The 24,210-nt window shown below is 43.5% G+C and overlaps 1 protein-coding gene across 4 annotated transcripts; it reads right to left on the bottom strand.

Moving 5' to 3' along the window:
- Window positions 1-5,812: 5,812 nt before the first annotated feature.
- Prss23 (serine protease 23) lies at window positions 5,813-15,102 on the bottom strand. 4 transcript variants are annotated; one of them, XM_029479083.1, is made up of 2 exons: window positions 14,961-15,102; window positions 5,813-7,580 (listed from the first exon to the last, which is right to left on the bottom strand). In XM_029479083.1, exons 1-2 carry the CDS (start codon window positions 14,968-14,970, stop codon window positions 6,424-6,426), a joined length of 1,167 nt encoding a protein of 388 aa, XP_029334943.1. In that variant the 5' UTR covers window positions 14,971-15,102; the 3' UTR covers window positions 5,813-6,423. The 4 variants fall into 4 exon arrangements, with proteins under 4 accessions (XP_029334943.1, XP_029334942.1, XP_021023692.1 ...); XM_029479082.1 differs by having other exon boundaries at window positions 5,813-7,583; XM_021168033.2 differs by lacking the exon at window positions 14,961-15,102 and adding an exon at window positions 14,385-14,498 and having other exon boundaries at window positions 5,813-7,583.
- Window positions 15,103-24,210: the final 9,108 nt, after the last annotated feature.

The following is a 24,210-nucleotide window of genomic DNA, read 5'->3' on the forward strand; positions in this document are numbered from 1 at the left end:
TGGGCAAAACTGTCCCGAGTCTCCATAAGAAGATCTGGCAAATCAACCACTTATTTGTAGGTGATGACTGAGTACTTGCAGCCAACAGGGTTAGCTCTTTAATAAAGAGGATGGAGAGTCGCAAAAGGAGACTCTGTTCATCTCTGGTCCCTGGAGGACAACACAGCCTCCCTTCCTTTCCCTTTAGTACACTGCCATCCATCCATACCTTGGTCCTGGGTAGATCCTCTCAGCAGCCCTGCTGGAAGCCCTTTGTTCATGGCTCACAGCAAGTACCATGATTTATAACTGTGTCTTAACTCCTCTTTCCTACATGAGCTGGTCAGGTTGTTCTCTCCCAACAGCCATCTTTTTGTTTCATCTGCTCTGGCCACAATGGCCTCTGGCTATTTCTTTAATAGTACGACTCTGATCCCGACAGGCGGTTTTCCACTCCAATTCACTGCGTCTGGAACACCACTCCTCTCCAGATTTGCTGTTGGCAGTTCTCAAGTATGGAAAGCCTGTTGGCCCTAGATGATTTAGACTTGGAAGGCAATGACAGGGCTTGGAACCCTTGCTGGTTCACTGTTGGAGAGGCTTTAAGTGTTCTAAGATGGCTGTGACCCACCAGCAAGAAGGGAATGATTAAATCACCAGAGGTGGGAACTAAAGGGAGGCAGCAGCTACTGGGGATGCACTCGCAGTGAACTAGATTGAGACTTTCCCCTTTCATCTGCTTCATCCCAGGCCTCTGAAGGAGCCAGAGACTTAAAGAGTGAAATCTTGAAACCATATAGAAGAGTTGAGGCTCTAGATTAAAGTGCACTGAGACTTATTTGCTAAAGCAAACCAGATAACTATGAAACCAATCTGTCTAACTGCAAAGCCATCCTGTCCCCATTCCAGTTTTCTGCCTCAGTCCTTTACTTTGTTTATACCTATCTTGGGGTTTATTCCTTCCTCTAGGGAAATACCAGAGTAAAAAAACAAGTGTAGCACATTTGCTAGAAATGCATTCTAGCTCCATCAGAAGGGTTGGTATATATGCCCCCCCTCTGTGTGTGTTCATTTGAGTGAGCCTGTGTGTGCATGCTTGTGGAGGCCAGAGGTCAACCTTGGGTATCAATCATTTCTGAAGACACTACTCACTCTGCTTTTTTGAGACAGCTAGGCTGGCTGGGCAGTCAGGGACTGCCTGCCTATCTCTGCTTTATCAGCACTCTGATTGCATGTGTGCACTGTCACAGGCTTTTACTGAGTTATCTCCCCAGCACCTAGGCACCTACCAAAAGGTCTTTGAAATGTGCCCCCCCATGGGAAGACCTCAGAATTCTGATGAAGGAATGTAGCTAGAGCCACAGGAAAGCCTGAGCTGAGAACTTCAGGGGCATGCACCCCAAGTTGTTACAAGGCTCATGGTTCACATTCTGTCTAGTGCCTCAAGGATTTAGCAGCCAGACTGACTGTCCTGGTAAACCTTCATTTTCAATTTGATGCACAGCCGAGAGTCTAAGGAGAGGAGATGTCTCAGTCAAGAATTTACCTATTTCAGATTGGTCTGTGGGCATGTCTGCAGTTGTCTTTAATAATGAATGTGGAAGGCCCAGCCCACTATGGGCAGCACTGCGTCCTTGCAGGTGGTCTTGAGCTCTATAAGGAAAACAGCCAAATAAGCGTCAGAGAAAGCCAGAGGCAGGGTTCCTCTATGCAGCACCTTCTTGGCTACACGCTAGTTCCCTGTTGAAGGTAGTGCTGTGTGGAAGGGTAAGCAGTCCTGCCTTCCTGCCTCGAGTTCCTGCTCTGACTTCCAATGATGGACTGAGACTTTGGTGTGTAAGCCAAATAAGTCCTTTCTTCCCCTAAGCTGCAGTTGGATATAGTGTTTTGGCACCAGAATTAAACTAGAGCGATGAACAAACATGCTAGTTTGCCACATATGAAATGTGCCTCAGCATCTTTATACTATACCCCCTTTCAGTCAGCCTCAGAATGACCCTGTCCTGGATGATAAATAAGGGAATATCTTATGACCATCCACACTTGGATGGACACCACTTCATGACAAGAATGAAGGAAAAGAGCAGACATGAGCAGTAGCATATGCCAGGTAAATGAAGAATCAAATCTAGTGCAGGGATTGTCCGCTGGCATCCCTGGCCCAGGGCCTTCACTAACCCTGGATGAGGAGGTGCTGAGGAGAGCAGTCTGAATTCCTCTGCGAGACTGTATGCATGTCATCAGTTTCCAATTGACGGGTGGTAGATTCTCAAGTCAACCAGTGAGCTCCATCCTTCTCACACATTCTGGGTTGAAAAATCTTGTAAGGATTAGGAAAGATCTTCATGGAAGTATGTGGCTCAGGTGTCCTTGGAACTTTTTCCAGGGAGGAGGTAGCATAAGATCCATAAAGAACAGGGAAACAGGAGTATGGTCTCAACATTCTAACCTCTTTGTCATCCCGAACAGGTAAGGCAGGAATTCATACACAGCTCTGATGCATAATGGTTCATAGTTTGTATCTTCTGAATGTTATTTCTACAGCTTTTTAAACTAGTTTCTTCCTAAAGTTTGGAATCATGCTAGCAAGTATGTCCTAAACTCTGTCACCACCTTCTGATTCTCACAGACAAATGGCTTTTAGATTTATTCTTCCGTTTTATGTGCTGGACATCTCCAAATCCTATTTACAAGGTCTAAGTAAGCCCCAAAGGCACAGATACCCAGCCCAATTTGTAGCTCCTCACATATTCTACTCTGTCTCATGGACTAAGAGATTGTACAACAACAACACCTAAAATATATTGCAAGAGCGAAATTGTTGGAAGCGGTAAGGGTGAAGGCAAAGGCTCTGTGACCAGACACGTCTGCTGACATGTAGATTTAAAAATAGTCACAGGTCTCTTTCCTATAAGATGCTTTTCTAGCTTTTTGTGTGCAAACAGGAGAGGGGGCATTAAGAGGCATCTCCCTCTCAGTTGATGACAGCACCCTTTTCAGTTCTGGCAGAAAACTTGGAATGACATGAATTTAAGGGGCATGGTTTAGGATCTATGGTTCTACTAGCCTTGGGAGAAATACACTGTTTCAGTGTTCACAACTAATACAGGTATAGTATTCGTTGCATTGCTACCAGAAAGTCACTCTTTCAATTGCTGTGACATGTTTTTCTTTGTTGCGTATGTGTATGATGTGTTCATGTGTGTGTGCATGTGTGTGCATGTGTGTGCATGTGTATGTGCCAGTGCATGTGCATAAGTAGGTAAAAAAAAAAATCAGTGTCAGGTATTTTCCTCCATGTTCCACACTGTATTTATTGAGATAAGACCTTTGCTGGACCTGGACCTTGTTGCTTTTGGATAGTCTAGCTAGCCTGCTCCAAGGATCTACTGTCTCTGTTTTCCTATATCTGGGATTGCAGTCTTCCCAGCTCTTTTGTGAGTCCTGGGAATCTGAACACTAGTCTTTACACTTGCAGAAAAAGTACTTTGTACACTGAGCCATCTCCCTAGCCCTACTATGACACTTGAATACCACAATTTATCACTAATGAAAAGATGAACATATTAAAATAGTCCATTGTTTTCTTTAACCATTCCATGCACATGGGTACTATTCTCTAGTACACTGCATCGACTAGTAAGTTAAGAACTGTTATTATTTTGACTTGTACCACTCTCTAACTTTATTTTAAAAAACCCACATCTAAAACTCAAGGAGATTCATAAAAGAATTGTCTATTTTCAAAGTCTCCCCCCCACACACACTGCACCTCTTGCACGCATATGCAAAAGCAAACAAAACTCCCACAGACCAGACATTGTAATGGACATGCCTCTTCTTCCTTAAGTTGGATGAGATTTCTGCCTGATTGCAAAGCAATGTACTGGAACTCAGCAGATTCCCCCCAGCCCTGCTGAGTCCCTTTGCTATGCCTTACGCACTTACATGATATGAGGAATGCCTGCGGCACAGACTCCAGGGCCTTACCAAGATTATCCTTCATAAAGCTCAAGAAACGGACCCTGATATAGCTGTCTCTTGTGAGGCTATGCCAGTGCCTGGCAAACACAGAAGTGGATGCTCACAGTCAGCTATTGGATGGAACACAGGACCCCCAATGGAGGAGCTAGAGAAAGTACCCAAGGGGCTGAAGAGGTCTGTAACCCTATAGGTGGAACAACAATATGAACTAACCAGTACCTCCAGAGCTCGTGTCTCTAGCTGCATATGTAGCAGAAGATGGCCTAGTCGGCCATCATTGGGAAGAGAGGCCCCTTGGTCTTGCAATCTTTATATGCCCTAGTACAGGGGAATGCCCGGGCCAAGAAGTGGGAGTGGGTGGGTAGGGGAGCAGGGCCGGGGAAGGGTATAGGGAACTTTCGGGATAGCATTTGAAATGTAAATAAAGAAAGTATCTAATAATAAAAATTAAAAAAAAAAAAAGCTCAAGAAACACAAGCCACCGGGAGAATGCTTACTTGACAGTGTTATATTTGCATGTTCTCAGAGCTGCAATGTAAGCTAAAATTACCCAGCATTGCAACCCCTCAAACATCGACCTCATGTTGCTTGTCTCCTCACTGATAGAATTAGACTAAGAGTCACAAGATGAAACTACAAAATAAGTCAGTAATTTCTCCCTATGCTGTGATTCTGTTCATAAAACATTTACTAGAATGTATGATTCTTGTTAGTTTTTGTATTCTCCCCCATTGTTTGAATTATTTTATGTAGTGTGTCTGGGTATGTGTGTGTGTGTCTGTCTGTATGTGTGAGTGTGTGTGTGTGTGTGTGTGTGTGTGTGTGTATTGCCAGAGGAGGACATCCAGTGTTCTGCTCTATTATTCTCTGCCTTATTCCTCTGCAGCAAAGTCTCTCTCTGAACTTGGAGATGGGCCAGAAGCCAGCAAGGACCATCAATCCTCCTTTGTCCCTGATAGTACTGGGATTACATGTATGTTCATCTTATGTTCCAGGAGGAATTGAATCTCGGTCCACATGTTTCCTCAGCAAACATTCTTCACTACTTAGCCATTCTCCAGCCCTCTGATTTTGAAATTACATTTGTTTATTTATGGGATTGCACTGGTGTGCCAGTGGAGGTCAGAGGTCAACCTGTGGGAGTCAGTTCTCCTCTTCCACATTTGGGTCCCAGGAATTGCACTCAGGCTAAAAGGGTTGGCAGCAAATACCCTTGCCTGCTGGGCCATCACACCCACCACCTTCAATTGTTTTTCTGACTGCTGTGTCTGGTTTTATGTGCCTATAGCCTAGACCATTCCAGCACGAGATGCCACTTTGAAGCCAGGAAAATAAAGCTATACTGGTTTTCCTAAAGCTACTTTCAAACATTTTTTTTTAACTATAAAATAAGTGCAATGAGAGAGAAAAGTTTACCAACTAAACAAATGTAAAGCTCTCTGGAAACGTTGAAAAACTAAGCAGAATAAATCTGGATTAGGCTGTGCGATTATGCTAGGCTTCAAACAAGTGGTTACTCTGCTGTGACATCTATGGAGCAGTGCATCCATTGTTCTCTGGAATTTAATTCATTTTAAATTACTCATCCAAATGATAAACAGTGAGATGTGCCTCACTGTGGGGAGAAAATCCAAGAATTGTTTTTATTGTAGCCACAAGTGCTAGCTGGGAAGCTTTTCAGCCTGTTCTAATTAGGCTCCACTTACTGTCTTTCGAGAAACTGTTAGCTTCAGACATGCGAATAAAACCTTGCCAAGAGGAGGATTGGGATTAATGGTCTTGCCCACTCTGGTGTGATAGCAAGCTTTGCAGAACTGTATACAGACGTCCCACAAAAGCAGAACAGCAGTTTTTACAAGGGAAAGTTTTATTTTCAAAACTAAAAGCAGCGTGGGAATTCTGTGCACTGTAAGATACAGTTTTATGTGGGTATCAATATAGCCAATAAATTATTGTTTCTCTTCAAGGACTACTACGTAAATGTTTGAATCCAAAACATAAATTGCCCATTGAAGGCTTTGCTATCATCATCTGGAAGCATAATAACCATACATTACAAAAATATCAATATATGACTCTCAGAAGAAAACATATACATATACAAACATAAGAATTCATATTCCCTGTGTGTCACGTATTTGATATAAATCTCTGAAGCAAGTTTGGATCAGACAAAAATTAGAATTCTCCAAAAACTGAAAGTTTAACTTACTTGCCAAATAGGCCCTTTTACCCCAAACATCAATATTTTAAAGTCTCTATGCAAAAGTATGCTTTCAGACTGCTTAAATGCTATAACGCACACAACAGTTTTAAAATAATATAGCCAATAATTTTGCCATTTGAAGAATACTAGGTAAAAGATACTATGTGACACACACCACAAGAGTCAATGATAAAAAGCTAGCTTCTCCTACAATGAGTGCAAAAAGACCATCGGTGCTGGCAAGAAGATGCATGTCACCCCTCCCTGCAATCTAGGTAGTTTCCTTTAATCCAATAGCAAATCTGGGCATATTTAAGAGGCGTGATTCTAACTGCCACATTGAAATCCTGTGGAGACCCATTCATGTCCACCCACTGGTGCCCTGAAAAGATGCCAATAATTTTTCTTTCCCATTTCTGCTGTGGTCTCTTCCACATCCTCACATAGACCCCTGAACCACTGGCCCCGGGCTGGGCGTCACACTGCTGATAGAGAAGGTCGTAGGTCTCATCTTTGACATCACAGAAGCGGTACACCAAATTGCCGGGCCGGTCATTGTCATAACCAGAGAAGTGGATCCTGCCCCCTGGGAGCTGCTTCGCTGGAGGACTCACACCAATCTTCATGAACTGTCTTTTGTGGGGTTTCTTGAGTTCCAGCAGGGCATAGTCATAATCCATGCCGATGTCATTGGCATTGCCCTTGATCCACCCCTTGGGCACATGGGTGCGTTTCACACGGATCCACTGAAACTTCATCTTGTCTGGCATGGCTGAGCTCGAGCTGTTGTCCCCTCCGGCACCATCTTTATACTTGGGCTTCAGGAAGCCCACTCGGAGTTTCTGTGTCCCTTTCACATAGGTTTTCCCATCGTGTATGCAGTGGGCAGCAGTGAGGACGTGCTTCTCTGCCACCAGGGTGCCAGTGCAGCCAGTAGACAACTTCACCGATGTTGAGAAAGGATAGTTAAGCAGGAAGTCCTTCCCAAAAATGCTAAACCTGCCATCGTAGCCATAAATCTGCCTCTTCCTGCGAGATCTCCCTGTGGCCTCCGAGTCTCTGCCTCGTGCCCTGCCTTCACCATTGCTGAGGATGTAGATGCCCACCCGAGTCTCTGTGCGGCTGCCATTGGCGTAAAGGGTTTCATAGGAAAGGTATTGCTTGGCCTCTTCGTAGGTGGGCAGTGGTGTTCCCTTGTGACACTGAGGTCCACATGAGGAAGACACCTCCAATTTCGCTTTGGCGTCGAAGTCTGCCTTAGCTAAGTTGAGGGTAGACTGAGGCAAGACTACAGGGAGGCGGTAAGCTGGCCATGTGGGTTTCCATGGAACGGTGTAAGGACTCACCTGCATGAACACACAGAGCAGGACAAGAAGGGTGAAGAGCCCTGGGATTCCAGCCATGCTGAGTGCTACTGTAGAAACAAAGACAAGAAGTCAGGAGGACGAAAGCTATACAGTTCATTTACTGCAGCCTGGCAGGGCACAGCCGCTCGCTGGTCGTGTTTCTAAGACTGGGAACATTCCTCAGGTTCCCAGCGAGAGACTCCCTCAGGTAATGGTCTCACTTACATGCAAGGACTTGCTTGACCTTAGAATCATTTCCACACCTCAAATCCAAATGAAGCTGCTCCCCCCGCCCCCCTTCATGATGAAGAAGTAAAGACCATGGGACATTACAGGGCCACATCTAGAAAATTTACCACTATTCTGTGAACATATGGTCAGCTCTCATTTTTTATGAGATTTTTGAATGTTCTTTTAACTTGATTCTATATACCTTGGCCTCTCCTGTCTAGCTACCCACCCACCCTTGGCCCCTTTCCTTCCTTGTTATCTTATTCTATTACAGTAAGTTCTTACATAATATTCTGGGCAACATGCTCACTTAGATAATAAATCTAAAGCAGACACTTTACTGGTCGCAAAGGCATCTGGGAGGGGTGGAGTCATACTAGAAATCTTATCATTCCTACATGATGCATGCATGCACTTGGAAGATGACGTGAGAATTTTGCAGATTTTTGCTTTGAATTTGGAAAAAAATAAATTAGGCATTGCCTTTGATCCAACCTTCAGCAATCTGGGTGCATTTCACCCCAAATACATTGAAATTTTATATTTTAGGGCGTGGCTGAGACAGCTGGTGGATCCGGAATAACCATCTTCACACTTCCATATAAGTAAATAATTGTAGATATTTGAATTATGCTGCAAAATGAAGGGTCATTGTTCAAGATATAAAGCTTTAAACACTGTATCTAATAACTTTATGATTATTGCTGTTAGTTATTCAGATGTCTGTATCTGTGTTTTCAGCTTGTCTAATACCTTTACCTTGGACCTATGCTAACATGTGAAAGAGTCATGGGATGGATGCTCACGTTGCTGAAAGAATAAATTAATATTGCAATTCAGGAAACAGAGTTCTTGATGCTGCATGGTGATTTCCAGGGACAGATATGCATAGATGGTGAGGTGGCTCAGACAAAGGGTATAAAGTTAGATGCAGAAAGTAAGAGGGGCAGGAGAGGTGTTCCACTGAGGGGAGGTGTGAAGTTGAAAAAGCATTAGATACATTAGGAGATAGAGAAGGAGACACTCAGAAGGAACAGCATGAAAGAGCATGGGGGTGGGCATGAGTGTGAGTCAGCTCAGGAATTACATTCCGCTCAGCAGGGGTGGACAGAGATGGTAGAGGCAGCAGGTAACGAGCCCGTTGTAGAGCACTGTGTGTACTAAATGCAAACTGTATCCTGAAAGATGTATTGAAAGCCCTGATCAGTCATCTCTGGAGAAAAGCAATTACAAAGAGGGTTGGAAGTGCTTTCATCATTGCTTAAGCATCAGTGGGCTCCGGCTGGCTCCAAATCTTCTGGTTCAGCTGACTCAGTGGGTAGGGTAATTCATTCACAATCAGGCATCCCAGAGAGGAATGGGAGGGGTATTTCTCAAGAGTCCAGCTAAGGGAACAAAGCCTCCACAAGAGGAAACAGTGATTTCTTTCTCTTTTTACTCCCTTTCTCTTGTAAGGTGCAGATATACTGGCAACTTCTGAGTGCCTTGTGCTTGCTTTATATAAGGTCGAAAACTCTAATGATCTTACCTAACTTACCTGAGCAAGCCGAGCCACATCCCTAATATCCACACACTCAAATGTGTGTTCTGTCCCCTCTGCTATCTCTTTTGCCCCATTGCCTTGAACTCTACTTCTGCTAAGGATAATAAAAATGGAGAAATGAAGGAATGAGATCCTTAAAAAAGTCATCTCCTCAGTATTTCCCAAGTCCTCAAAATTCTACTTCTCTCCATCTTTCTAAATAGAAAAGATCTTGGGTATTTGGGGAGTACTTGGGTACTTGGGAGTGGAAAAACATTATGTTGTTTCCTTACATCTGTGAAATCATGGAGTAAATGGATGTGTGCACATGCGTATTTGTGTGTGCACATGCGTATTTGTATGTGCTTGTTGGGTACAATAATGTCAGGACTAATGCTTCAAAGTGACCAGGGAGGGTGTGGTGATGCTAAAAGAGTCCACCTTACAATGGAGAGTTAAGACAGGTAGTGATGATAACACTTTGGGAGATGTGTAGAGCATGGTCTCAGACTATACCAGGACCCAGCTATACTGAGGACCCAGCTCTTGAGCTCATCTTTGGTGTGAACAGCCTTTGCTCTATAATAATTCCCACTTTGACTAGCCACTCCACTCACACCAGAATCCCTGTCAAATGGGATCTATTAAAGAAATCAGATGTCTCCCTTGAAGACTGCAACATAACCATCCTCTCTTTGCTTGACTAATGTGGAAAACGTTAATTCTGTTATGCACAATGCATCAAGTTTTATTTCATCTTAAGGAGACACAGAATCCAGAGGCCTAAGCTGTCAAGTGTTCCTGTTTTTAAAATTTGTGTGGGTGAGCATAGGATCTAAGAGAGGACCATGCTACACTTATCGTAAGACACATATAATACTTTTAGTAGACAAGGAAAAACTGGAGTGCTAAGATATACTAATATCAGAACATGAAACTATGAATTCCAAATCTGAAACAAGTTCATAACTGGATAGAGTCTGAGTTATCAACTGTACCAAACTTGTCCTGCTATCTATAGCTTTATCCATCTATTTAAAAATGAAACAGTTTGTTGACAAGGGTGTCAGGAAAGCGAATGTCAGGAAAACTCTGAAACCACTGCACACACATTTTTAAAAATCCAACTAGGAACTTCGCTTTAATGAACCAACCCTCTTCTCAGGCAAAATTAAACCCTTTTTCCAAATGCTTTGCCTATACAGCAAATCCCTATTTATTTAAAGAATACTTTCTAAGGTTCCAAAGTACACCCCATTTCACAAGTGCCAACATGCCATCCCCCCCCCCTAGTCTGTGTTTAAAAAAGAAGTAACGTCTTTAGAAACCAGTCCAGTGAGCGGTACTGCATGGATGGGTACCCAGCTTTCCTTGGATTGTGGGTACTGGGTAGTCAGTCAGCTTGGCTCTTGTCCTGATAGCCTCTCAGTATAGATGGTCAAATTTACTCCTTGGCAACATGGTAGATGACTACATGCCAAGAACTTCAGAGATCACTTACAAATGAAAGAACGCTTAAAGGGTCTACTAAATGATAGGCTATTACCAATTCAGATTGCTAACAACTTAAGTTCTGATCACGTAGCCAAGAGTCAGGGAGAAGTTGGCCATCTATGGCAAAGACTGTTATCCACTTAAGGAAAAACACAGCTTTCTTTGTGTAAGATCAAATTTGGGGGTACTTTGGAAGCACTATTTTCTCTTAGCTAGAAACAAGGCTTAGAAGTTCCCAGTGGTGTTGAACTGCATTCATTGATGTGATAAGACTATCTTCATTCTTCATTTTCCTTAAGGTTTCTATGAGCCTCTGAAAGTTAAAACTTTAATCCAAACATAGAAAGGGATATAGACTTCGAGAAATTAGTGCAGAACATTTTTCCAAATGGATTGGGAATATCGGCTGAGCAATTGAGACATAAAACTAAATGTGAAGTCCTCATGTGGACTTAAACTGGCATTTGGCTATTAAAGTTATAAGCATCCAAAGTAATTTGCTCTGTCATCCTATTTAAAGTGATTTATACATAGACATTCAGGGATGTAACATACATAATTTTAATCTCTCAGCTAGAAACATGATGCATGAGCTACTTAACTTTAAATCCTGTAATATTTAAAAGTGGATCATCTTGTTCTTGTAGAGCTGTTTGGAAAGCCAACATCTTTTGAAAGGAATGAAGATTGCCAAACCTTATCTTTCTTATAGCTAAATCTGGATGAAAAAAATGTTACTTCCGTCACATTCCATTTCTAGGAACAAACCTTTGCAGGATACAGGCTCCTCATTCACATAAACTATCTTCTGAGCTTTCCAACTAAATGGTTTCTTATGAATTACTTCACCCAATGGCAAAGCAAAATGGAGAAGCAAGGTGAACAGTGATTTTTCTCATTATACTTAGTAATAGAGAAACTGCATTTCTTTTCCAGCTTTGACTATCTGACTCACAAGAAGACTACACACTCCCTGCCCAGGTTGCAAATATTAGCCACTGTCTAGCTATCTAGTGCATCAAAATATTTACACTTTACAAACATATTTCATAAGCCCAATAATAGTTTTATGGTAGAGGGAATTTGCACATTATCAGATGTGCCAATGACAATAACCTTCCTAGGGACTGAGGACTAGGGACTAGGGACTGGAGACTGAGATTAACTTTTGTGATTCTCTATAGGACAGTCTTCAAAACTGCTAACAACTCAGTTCTCCTTATGGGGGACAATGTTTGAAGGAATGACTTAACTCCTAGAAGCCAGCAAATGCTACAAGAGAACATCTAGTTTTTCAGACATCTATTATCTATTCTACAAAGTACAGTTTCCTGTGACCACAATAAAATGTAAGAAAGTGCATGAAGGTGGTGCTCGTGCTAGACACCAGTTGGAAGAGAGACAAAGGGTCCTCCATGAAATCTGTAGCCAGGGACACTGAACAATGAGGCTTTGCTAATTCCCCAAGCAAATGCCTACGAATGAACAAAGCTCGGTGAATACACTGAAGCCAAGCTTGCTCTCATTTTCCAGAATCACATAACCCCTTAAAGCAAGACAGACCCAGTCACAGTATAGCTTAAGAATGATGGTCTTGTAAGGAAACGGGAGGGGACGTAAGAAGCCCAGCAAATCAAGTACAATCTCATGGTCACACAGAGCTTAACTTCACTATCAGGTTTTAGGCAAAATGAGCCATCCTAGTAATCCCAAGACAACCTAGCAGCAGGGCAATTACAGAGTGCTGTCAATGGTGACACCATGAGAAACGAAATCCCTGGAGTTATTTGGAATTATGCATGAATAATGCCCGGTGCATTTACTCCTAAAACATCCATGGGAGGGATGCTCAGGAGAACCTGAGACGATTAACACAGCAGACCTAGGCCAACAATGTTCTCAGACACACTAATGGGCACTTTGGCACTTAGGCCACAGGCAGAAAAATACACCTACATCCACTGTCTACCTGAATAGTCATCAGTGAGACAGAAATGAAATCCATATTAATTACCTTGGAAGACTGCTTCCTTCCAAGGTCAGAAAAAGCATGACAAGCTGACTATTGCCTGTTTATAACAATGGAAAATACAAGTGAAGATTTATTCATATGTTTATGGCACACTCAGAAAGAAAAAATGAATGTAGTGCCTTCAACAGAATCCTCGGTCTCTTTATCCCATCCCCAATCCAGTTCTAAGAGACTCTGTAAAAATGTTCACTGAATAACACAGGCTAGCCTCAAGTTCACTGGCCTTCCCCAGCCTTCGAAGTGTTGGGATTCACAGGCATGCACTACTGTACCTCACTCCTAGGAGACTCCTAGAAAGACAGATCTTCTTTTAAACACTACCCGCCCCCCGCCCCCCGGAACAATGTCTAACAGTATCCTGATACTAATTTGCAATAGGGATTTTGGAAAAACCTAACTTCAACTATAAATCAAACTCTTCCCACAGAGCCTGATAAGGCTATCAGTAGTATTGGCCTATCTGTCGCTAAGGCATTCGCTAGGACCTCTCTCTCTCTTTTTTTTTTTTTTTTTTTTGGTTTTTCGAGACAGGGTTTCTCTGTATAACCCTGGCTGTCCTGGAGCTCACTTTCTAGACCAGGCTGGCCTCGAACTCAGAAATCCGCCTGCCTCTGCTTCCCGAGTGCTGGGATTAAAGGCGTGCGCCACCACACCCAGCTTCGCTAGGACCTCTCAAGTTCACTTACAAGACTTGGGAGCAGCAATTTCTATACTAACCGAGATCCTGAATCATCTGGAACTTTCCACATGCTACGGGCTGTTTCTAAATTCTCATGGATGTCACCCAATGGACAATAAAAACAAACAGGATTTTAATCAGAGGCTTTTCTCAAGGGATGCTCTGAGGAAGGTGGGAGGGAGAGCCAGCTCCATTTCAGGAGGGGGTGGTATTGCTCCATCTAAACACGTCTTCCTCTCTTAAAAGTTCTAGGGGAGGACAAATCTTTTCTTTCAGTTAGCAATTTGTGATAAATGGCTACATGATGAAGAAATATTTGCTTCCAACAACTGGTGATAGCCCAGGCAGCATTTTCTAGATTTAGCACGCAGAGCAAAGTCGGCACCCAGCACAGAGCCTGTTCCCAACTTGTGTTTGCTGACTTTTTCTTGCTTGTTAAGGTGTGTTCATAATCACGTGCCAGGTTAAAAATTAATGCTCAGAGCACAATGAAGTCAGATACAGTAGGCGCAAAACTCAAAGAAAGAAAATGGTAGAGGTTACGCTGTGTGTTCGTGGGGAAGAGCCTACCTTGACCTCTCCAGGGACACCTTGCCATACACAGCTCCACTTGACCCCTAGACAGCACCTTGCATCCAAGACAGCGCTTTCAAAACCTTCTTTCCCCATCCACTTTAGGAGAGACACTGAGTGAATCCAAATGCCCTACAGAGCCGGTGTCCCGGAAAGGAGGCTCTTTCAGGCTCTTGTCCTAAGCCCAGAGTCTGTGCGGAAGCCACGGCAAACTCTCCGGTGTTCCCCGCAGCCCGCAGCCACCCCACCCCGCGCGCACCCGACTCTTTGTCCGGCTCCCGCACACGCCTGGTCCTTCGGACCCCGCGGGAGACGCCGGGTCCCCGCCCCGCACTCACCCGCGTGGAGCAGCCCGTCGGGGCCGCGGCCGTGCGCCGCTCAGACAGGTGTGGGCGCCCGGAGGACGCGCGCGGCTCCCATGCCTGCTCCGCAGAGTGGCCGAGTGCGAGCCTGAGGTCCGGCAGAGCCTGCAGCACCCGGTCCGCCCCCCATCCCCTCCCCTTCGCCTCCCGGGCCCTCCCGCCCCGCCCCCAGCCGCGAGCCGCGCAGCCCGCCGGCCGTCGCCTCCCCTTCCCCTAGCCGCAAGCCTCCAGCCAGCGTCACCCTGCTATTCAGAGGTCCAGGACCCTCGGGCCCCGCGCAGGTGGGTCTCTGCGGCGCGTCACCACCAGCGGGTCCCCGGACTCGATGCCCCTGCTCCGTGTCCGATAAACGGCTCCTACCAGTGACTCTTGCACTCTCCCGCTCTAGACAACTCACACCAAGTTCTAGGGGTCTACATTGCCCAGAGTCTGCTAAAGCAATGCTCCAGCGTGGGCGGTCCCTTCCAACCTTCCAGTCCTCCAGCACCCTGGGTGCGTGGAGCGCCCCTAGGCAGGTTTGCAAAGCAGAATTCAAACTTGAGAGCTCCTCACCCGTGCGCATTCTGTGTGCCTTGAATAGTGACGACCGAGCTCCTTTCCACCTTAGTTCCTCCTCCAGCGCTTCTAGAGTGTACCTCAGTTTGTAATCCAGAGGCAGGCTACCGAGGTTGCAGGCCCTGCAGTTCAGCCGCTAGCATACTGGGTCCCAGAGCACAGCAAGGGATCGCGGACTTGGCAGCTTCCCAGGGGTTGGCTGGTGACGCCCCTGGCCTGGTCTTTACTGGGGCACCAGGGCACCAGCTGGTGGAGCCACCTCCTAGCTTATGGTGCCTGTTTCCCTAAATCACTGAAGAAGTCCACACCTGGGGGACTTCTCTGAGTCAGCCTGGTGACCTCACTATTTAAATATCTATTGCTATAGTCTTAGTAGTCTCTTAAGACTATCCACACATCCATTTCTGTGAACCAACCCTTCATGCAGGTCATGGAGATGAAAAGGGTGGAGCTGTGGATTTCCCCTAAGGATTGGAGGACTGGAGAGACCTAATCTTGCTAGCAGTCAGACAGCTCCTGAACAATAGGACAAGATTTTGCAGAAAGGTCGTTTTCTTTTTCTCCTCCTCCTCTTCCTCCTCCTCCTCCTTCTCCTCCTCCTCTTCCTCCTCCTCCTTCTTTTTTCTCCTGTCAATCCCAGAGTAGCCTTCCTTTTTTCCTGTCAAAGCCTGCCCTCAGAAGGGAGGACCTGACATCCTATTCCACACCAGGATGTTAGTGACATGTCCAGTGAGCTAGTGTTTGCCTTGCTTTTAAATAGGAAAGCCCTAAACACATTGTTGAGTAGTGTTTCTCAAACATAAAGGAAACTAGTATTGTCCACCACGTTAAAGGCAAAACCTTCTTAGACCTCTCCTGTCTTAGCTTACATTTTCTTTTTAAACAATCCATTAATGTGAGTGTATACATAAAGCTAGGTAAAAACTTAAACGTTTGAACAACTCAAGAATAAAACTCAAACTGATCGAATAAAAAAATTATCTTTCTGATCAGTAAAATTTAGATTAATACTTCTTCCTCAACTATTGATGGAATTTGGCTACTGACTGCCAGAGGGTTTCTCTTCAGTCAGTTCTCCACGGTGCTTCCACTCCTATGGTATGTGCAAGGCCCTAAAAGACTCTGTTCTCTCACTTCTTGTTCTTCCCAGCTCTCTTTCTTGTTAACATAACTGTGAAAGTGGTAACCTCCTAGGGCCAAAGCTTAGCACATAAAACCCAGATTAACTCTTGGAGTCATATGGTGATTTGAATGAGATGTTTCCCATAGTCTCTGGCATTTAAAATACTTGGTCCCCAGTTGGTGGTGGTGTTTAGGTAGCCTTGGGAGGTGTGGCCTCGACTCAGGAAGTGTGTCACCGGGGGGGGNGGGTGGGGGGGTGGGGGGGTAGGGGGGTGGGCTCTGAGGTTTCAGAGTCTGGCACCATTCCTGGTTCACCTTCTCTGTTTTGTGCTTGGGATTTAAGCCTCCTGCTTGCCATGTCTTGCCTCCATGGACTCTGACCCTCTCACACTGTAAGCTGGAATAAACTCTTCTCTATGTTGCCTTGGCCATGTGGTATTATCACAGCAATAGAAAAGTAGTGCTGACGGTTATCTCAATGATCCAGAACATGCTTAGTGTGATTCTTTGAGATCACACAAGTAAAACAAATTAAATTACGGGTCTCCCAGGGTTTATAGCTCCCAGTGGAGCTATATTTATGGACTTGGAACTCTTTATGACTACACCAACTAAAACCTAGTGCAGTTCAAGAGGTCACAGAAATGACAAAGGCACAAGAATTATTACCAAAGAAAAACCCAGATAAACCCTCCAGCTTCATCTGCTCTTAGTTAAGTAAATAACTGCTTGCTTTAGAGGCCACACGGCCATGTGATGTGTTGTTAGCTGCCTATCAGCGTTAATACCAGAGCTCCTTGATATGTGGACTAACTAAACTATTGGCTTCATTACTTTACAGGAATGGCTAAAATGGGATGAAAGACTTGGTCCCTCTGTTTTGACGTCATGTCTATCCTCAATCTTGACCTTGTAGGCTTCTCACCATTACATATAAACACATTGAGCATTGAGAACTATTTTGTCCAAGACTATAATACAGTGTCAGCGCTACTGTTTCTATGTCATAAGATCCCACAGTTCTGTGTGGTACCCTGCCAGGATCTCCTGACTAGCATTGTGGCTTTTGTCCTAACCTTTCTCTGCCTCAGTAGCCCCTTCTATACAACCAGGGCTGCTGGGGTTGTTTTAAAGGTTGAATAGATAAATACACAGAATGTGCTCGAGAATAGTTCTTTATGTGCAGGTAACAGGTAATAAACATGAGCTGTGGCTAATCCACTGTGCAAAGAGACAGTGTTTTGAAGCCTTTTCTTATAGCAAGATCTCAGCCCATTTTTTGAAATTTATTGCTTATTTTTCTTATCAGTTGTAGTTTTCAAAGTAGAGCCAGGAAGAACAAATATTACTTCCATCAATCATAAAGAAAAACTAGGGTACAGACGGGCCTCAGAACACTTCCCTCTCTCGGCCAGTTCTAGGTGCTACTGTCTTCTCCCCAAAGAGCTAACAAACAAACAACAGCACAAACAGATGTATAGAGGGTCCAGGGCTTAAACAGGACTCTGGCTTTAGATGTTTCCTAGATTCATTATAGAAAAATAATTTGGCCCTTAGGTCATCTGTACGGCAGCCATACGGACAGCAACATGATGGATCTGTAAGGTACTTTGACCTTTGAGAGACGAGTGCTGTGTAAACAGCAGGTGTTCCCATGCTGCACATAGATGTCTGCTGTTTTCTTTTTCTGTACTTGTCTGTCTTCCCCCAGGGGGAAAAGGACCCCCTGGCCCCCTCACTGCCTTCACAAACCTTTTTATGTGTAGTGCAGTTGATGAGTTAAAAGTGGGCTCAGGGTGAGGCCTGGGAGATTACTGTCTGTCTACTCTGTTGAAAATTTCTGGGTTGTGCAAATGCCCCTAACCCTTTTGGTGCAGGTCATTAAAAGCTATGGACATAAAACAAAATCTGACACAAGGTAAAGGGAATTATAGTCTAGGTCAAGGAACAAACATGAGCTAGAAAATGGAAGAGAATCATTGCTTCTTATTATACCAGGTCTGAAGACTTCCCTGAGGCAATGGGGTTTGAATTGAACTCAAAAGGTAAAGGCCTGGGAGTTTCATTTTACTGCCTTTTGTCACTTTGAATTGCTAGAGATTGGATACAGCACCTTGCTCACACCGGCTTAAAGCTCTACCACTGGGATGTATCCCCAGATTCTAGGCAAGGTTTTAATATACATCATCTTACTGAGTCTGTAGAATCACACTGCCATACGATGAGAAGAGCATTTCCACTGTATAAATGAGAAATCTGCAAGGATTGAGGGAGCAGAGCTAGGGCTGGGCTGTAAAGATTATGGGTGTGTCCTTTAATGAACACACTATGCTTGGTGGCGTGGGGTATATTTTATTGCATGTAACCTTCAAGATAAAGAGAAAAAGAGAGATATGTTAGTCTGTCATATGCTGCTGAAAAAGAGCACCATGCACTGGATAATTTATAATGAACAGAAACTTATTTGGCTCATGAGACTAGTGGCTGAGAAATCTAAGATGGAAGTGCCTGTGCTAATAAAATAGGTCACCGGGCATCATGTGTTGATACAAGAACAAACATGGCTGGCTCACTTCTATACCAAATGCAGCCTCACAATACAAATTCTTTTCCCTCCCTAATATTAATTTACTTCATGAGGTGTCTATCTCGTAATGGTCCCACTAATTATACTGAGAATTCAGGGACTACAATTTTCGAGTGTTCAGTCAGGATCCCAAGCTCTGCTCTAGTAGACCGTATGGCTGAGGCTCCTACTTGCCTGTCTCATACCTTAGCTGAGAGTCCGAACTGCCCCCGGGACTCTCCTGTTCTAGTGCTTCTGATAAGGAGCTGAGCTAGTCAATTTGGAAGCTATCAGTCAGACTACTTCAGAGGAGATCTGTTTCCTGGCTAAAGCACTCCACAGTATACGTGTATATTGAAATATCACAGCTACTGACAAACACCGGCGATGTTTATGCTTTGATGCAAAATTTAAACATAATTGAAATAAGCATTTCCAGGTGCTTTCTTACTATTTCGGTGACTCTCACAAAGCGTTATATGGAGCTAGTAGTTTGCTCACTGAGTGGGCGTTGTCAGCTCTTCATAGTGAATGAGAAGAAGGCTGGAATGAGAGATAAGGAAGCAGATGGGGGGGGGCGATGAAACCTCTCTGAGCCATAAAGGAGGTGTGCCCTCCGGTAAAACACCTTGCTTGGACTTTGCTTGCTCACTGTCCTTGCTTTCTCACCTGCAGTCAGAACTCCTGGTGTTGCCTTCTTAGAGTCTGAGTTTGTGACATTTTGGGGGAAGGGGAAGCCCAGCACTTCTTTTTAAATTTTTTAGGCCTCCACAGGGTTTACTGTGGGAACCTAAGTTGTAGAAGAATGTGGAGCTCTACCGGCTGATGAGTTAGAGTTCATTTGCTTGCTGGGTGACATTGGTAGAGGATGTGACTCTCTGTGCTTCACTTCTCAAATCTGTGCTCCGGGCTAACTGAGGGCTGTTTAAGGATGTCATCAATATTCAGCACTCAGCATTAAATATGCTCTATATTTCTATCAGCTATGGTTATTAATAATCATTATTATTGCTGTTATGAGTGTTCATTAAACATTTCTAAAAGTTATTGAATGAATGAATCAAATGCTATCAATGCTACATATTTAACCCAAAAACTCTAAGAATAAATTAGTTCAAGTTGCCACTCAGCCCTCAGATGTTTTATTACTGTTCTCTATAAGTAAAAAGGCTTCTTTTAGTATTGAATTTAGGAAAAATTATAGATTTAAGCTTCATGCCTCTTCCTTTAATCTTCTCTAAGTCATCACCAATTTATTTAATCAACAAATAGCTGTTAAACCACTGACAGGCCTTTGTACTTACATTTATTAGTGTCTTAAGGGCAGAAGTTTCTTTTTTCTTATAATGTTATGTTTAAAACCTTATGTTGTTAAAAAAGCAAAAGTGCACAACAGATTCCATAATTTAAAAAAAAAACCTGACAAGGTGAAACATTAAAAATATGAAATCTTCCAAGCATCTAACCAAGCAAAGGAAGTATATCAAAATTTAAAAAAAAATCCTAGATTTGCTGGAGATTATGCATGATAAGCATTTAAAACTGAATGCCATCATCCCACTGATACAAATAAGAGAAGGTATAAAATATAAATGTAGCAGATGCCTAATATTAGATATTATTAGAACCTCACAGTGGCACTCGTGGGACTCAGTGACAGACAGAAGCTGCACAGCAAGGGAGAGCCTTACTCTCACCCTATTGTGAAGACCAGATTGAGCTACAACTGCCAGGAGGGAGAACAAACTCTGGTGCTGGCGATTTCCTGTATACTGAGGGCATTCTTCTAAACTGAAAAATTAGAAACACTTCAAAATAACTATGTGTTTCTCATTTTCTTTGGTTAAATTTGAAAAGTCTCCAGAGGCTAACACTGGGTTTCTCTGGTGTTCCCTAACTCTATAAAGAATTGAATCATCAAGAACAAAAAAGAAATCAAAGATTTTTGACATTACAAAAAATTCTCTCAAATTAGAAAACTTTTTTTTTTTTTAGAAAATTGTTTTGTTTTCAATTTCTGGTTATATTTATCCACAAATACTGGGGTCTCTTTTCTCTCTTACAAGAAGCTTTTATGTGGTTAAGTATGGAGTCTGGATGCTTGAATTCAATGTCTTTCATGAGACAGCTTTTCTGTCTGGCAAATCCTCTGCACCCTTCAAGCTCAGACATCGACTCATCTCTGAAGGCTTCCAAACCCTCAGGCACTGGGTGTTTCAGATCGTTCTTTGCTCTCAGGGAACTATATGAAAATAGAATCTTCTGGTTGTGTGTATTTGCATGTTGAAGTTGAAGTGGCTCAGAGCACCCCTGCGCCCCCTGAGCAGGAAATCCATCTTGATTTCCTCTGTAGTCTATAGCCTCTTCCTCTACAGCAGAGCCAAGAGCTCCTTGTAAAGGCTCAACCAATTTGTATATAAACAGCTATTAGATAGATTAAAACATAACATTTTAATTAGCTAAAAGTAGTAGATCTGATGTAATTTGAATGGCTAACCATGATGAGCAGGACAGGACTTGTGTGACGTTTTACTGCTGAGTTCTAATATTGTCCAATATACAAATAAGTCCAAACCTCTGTTTCAATTTTCTGATCAGCACTGCTTTCTTCCAAGTCATACCCAAGCGATAAATTCAACTTCCTTTTCTATAGGGTTGCATTCTAAATGTCATTTGTCCATGACTTGAAGCATCCCAATGAAGTCTTGAGAATATTTTCAGGGAACCTCTGGATTTGGGTGCCCCATTCTGTTCTGAAGTGTTCTACCAGGAAGACCTACATAGAATCCTATTGAGAAAATGTGTATTTTTTAAAATATCACACTCCGATATTTCTTATAGGTATTAGCAGATCATCTTTGAAACTAAAGGTTAATTTGATGTGCTTATTAGCATCCTAAATGCTCTGTGAAGTTCTGAATAAATAAATCTTGTTCAGTTCATTTATTAGATGGTACTCAATCTTACTTGATTGGGAAATTTTTAATGTTTTTCAATATGATAGTAATGTTTTATAGGCTAGTAAGGTTCTAAAGAAGGACATTTGGGAAACACCGTTTCTAAGTGTACTCTACTTATGAGACTGAGCTACTTCTGTTCTAAGATGTGGCCAGAACTTTTGACCCCTCTGTTCCTGGCCATATTTGAAACACTATTCCAAATCCTGTGTCTATGTTCTAACCAGTTTTTGAAGGCCTGGCACAATGTCCATTCTCTAAAAAAATATTGCTTATCAGCTTATGATTTCCTATAGTGATTGTCTACAACTTTCTCATGGCTTTTTAATTTTTTTATTATCATTTTACATTCCTATTTGTCTGCTGTTAAATATTGGGCTTGCATCTAGAATTTGCATCTCTGCTGCACATTATTTTAATTGGGCATATCAGTCAGGAACTCTGCAGGAACACAGTTCATCCTAGAAGGGCTCAAATGAAGAGACTCTAACAAAATGCCATCTAGTAGACATAAGAAGAAGATTGAGGAGTGAAATAAGAGCCATCCAGAATTCTATGCCATCATTAGGCTGGGGGTTGGGAGAAGGGACAAAATGTCAGGTGAGCATGTTTACTAGAGAGGGAAGCCTGCCTGAAATTACTGCCAAGTCCACAGAGAGGTGCAGCTACTGAGAGAAACTGTTCCTCAAGAAAGAAGGGACGGACATAGAAGTGCCCCAACAAAGCCCCTTCACCCTCTGATATCCTGGATCTACCAACATGAGCTTGCAAGTCAGTCAATCCAGCTGCCTCTAAGGTATGGAGCCAGGGACACTGAAGGGAAGATAACACGTGGGAGAGACACCACCTGAGTACCCATCACATTAAGAGCCAAACCAGGTTATGACCAGTATCTACCTCATAGGTCAATATTAATTAAATTAGCAACCACATAAAACATTAACATATTGAATAATGACTGATTCTCCATTTTAGCTATTCATTATTTTTACTGTTATAAAAATTTCTATGAATAAGTGTTATCTAAAAGCTAACAGAGGGAGACATCAAGTCATACTGTCCACCCTTGTATGCTAAGCACAGAGACAAGTGATTGGTGTCACTGGTAATGGAGGCCATAGAGCAAGGGACAGGGAGATATTTTAAAGAGAGGGAGCAGGGAGTGTTTAAGCAACAAACTGAACTTGGGACTGTCCCTGCTCTTCTTAGACAATCCGAGGCCTCTGGGTTTTCCTTTGTGTCTGTGGAGGTAAGGATTGCTGAGCAGTCAGCTCCCTCTGAACACCCAGAGCCAGGACAGGAAGTAGTGGCCATCAGTTACACGTTTAATCTTCCACACCAGTCCTATGAACGTCACTGTTTCATCCTATGTGGAACTTGCTGTGTACATTTACACACAGGTATTAGGCTCCTCTACAGCATTTTTGAAGATTGCTGTTGATTGCTGATCTTCGTCCTGCTGCTTCTCAGTATCCTCTGCCCCTCCCTACCCCTCAGCTGCCTTTCTGCTTTCCTTTAACCAGCATATCCTTGGAAACCTCACTCTCCGCCTTTGCAGTCCTTTTCCTACTTTCAGGGCCAATAACCACAACTATTCTCATACATATTTATATTTATATGCTTATATAAAATCTAATGTCATACATCTATGAAAAGCATTAATAGCTGGAGTCACATATAAGAGATAATATGCATTATTTTTCTGAGTCCCCTCTCTTAATCATTTCCAGAACCATCCATTTACCCGAAATTTTTATAATTTCATTTTTTTCTCCATGGATATGTAAAATTTCATTGTTTACACGTATCATACATTCATTATCAATTCACTATCTGCTGATGGACAACTGGACTGGCGAATAGACAAGTAACAAGCATGTTGCTAGCATCTCTAAACTTAGAGTCTTTCTGGTGCACGCCCACGAGTGGTGTAGCTAGGTCCCATTTTGAAAGTGTGTTAAAGTCGGCCCACCAGAGGCTAAGAGGAGAGTTTCTATCTCCAGAAGCAACGTGCTTCTTGCTCGGAGAAGTAAGCTGCTTTATTTCAAACTGCCGGCACCTGGTTCCTGTTGCCCTGGGCACTTGGATCAGGAAAATTGCAGGAGTAATCAGTAGTGTTATTTTCCTGTCAAAGTCATGAAGAACACTGGAAGAGCTGTTCTCCAGGCTAACGGGCTGGTGGGCGGGCCGGTGAGAGGCCCCTCTGGGGCGGCTGCCCTGGTTCAGGGAGAAGCTCCATCCTGGGAGCCCTGAACTTACCATAGGAAGGCAGGCAGGCAGGCAGGCAGGCCGGCCACTCCTGCAGCTCTGTCCCTGGGCTCCGGGAGGGTGTCAGTTCTGAGAATCCTCTCATAAGGCAGAGTCATTGAAGGTCACTCTGCCAGAAGAGTCTAGTACTGACACCAGCAGCTGGCGGTAGGAACCTTCTTCAAGGAGGGGTGACTCTCTTATCCGGGTTTCCAGTATACTAAAATTAGTGAGGGCATTTATCTCCTAGAATCAGTGAGATCTGGAAGTAGTTACTCACATTACTGTCCTGGCCCGCCGGGAAATCACGACCTAAACCACAACTGTTAACATGTAACTCCATGGTCACTGTGGG

This window comes from Mus caroli, chromosome 7 (assembly GCF_900094665.2).
Source record: "Mus caroli chromosome 7, CAROLI_EIJ_v1.1, whole genome shotgun sequence".
Taxonomy (NCBI): Eukaryota; Metazoa; Chordata; class Mammalia; order Rodentia; family Muridae; genus Mus; species Mus caroli.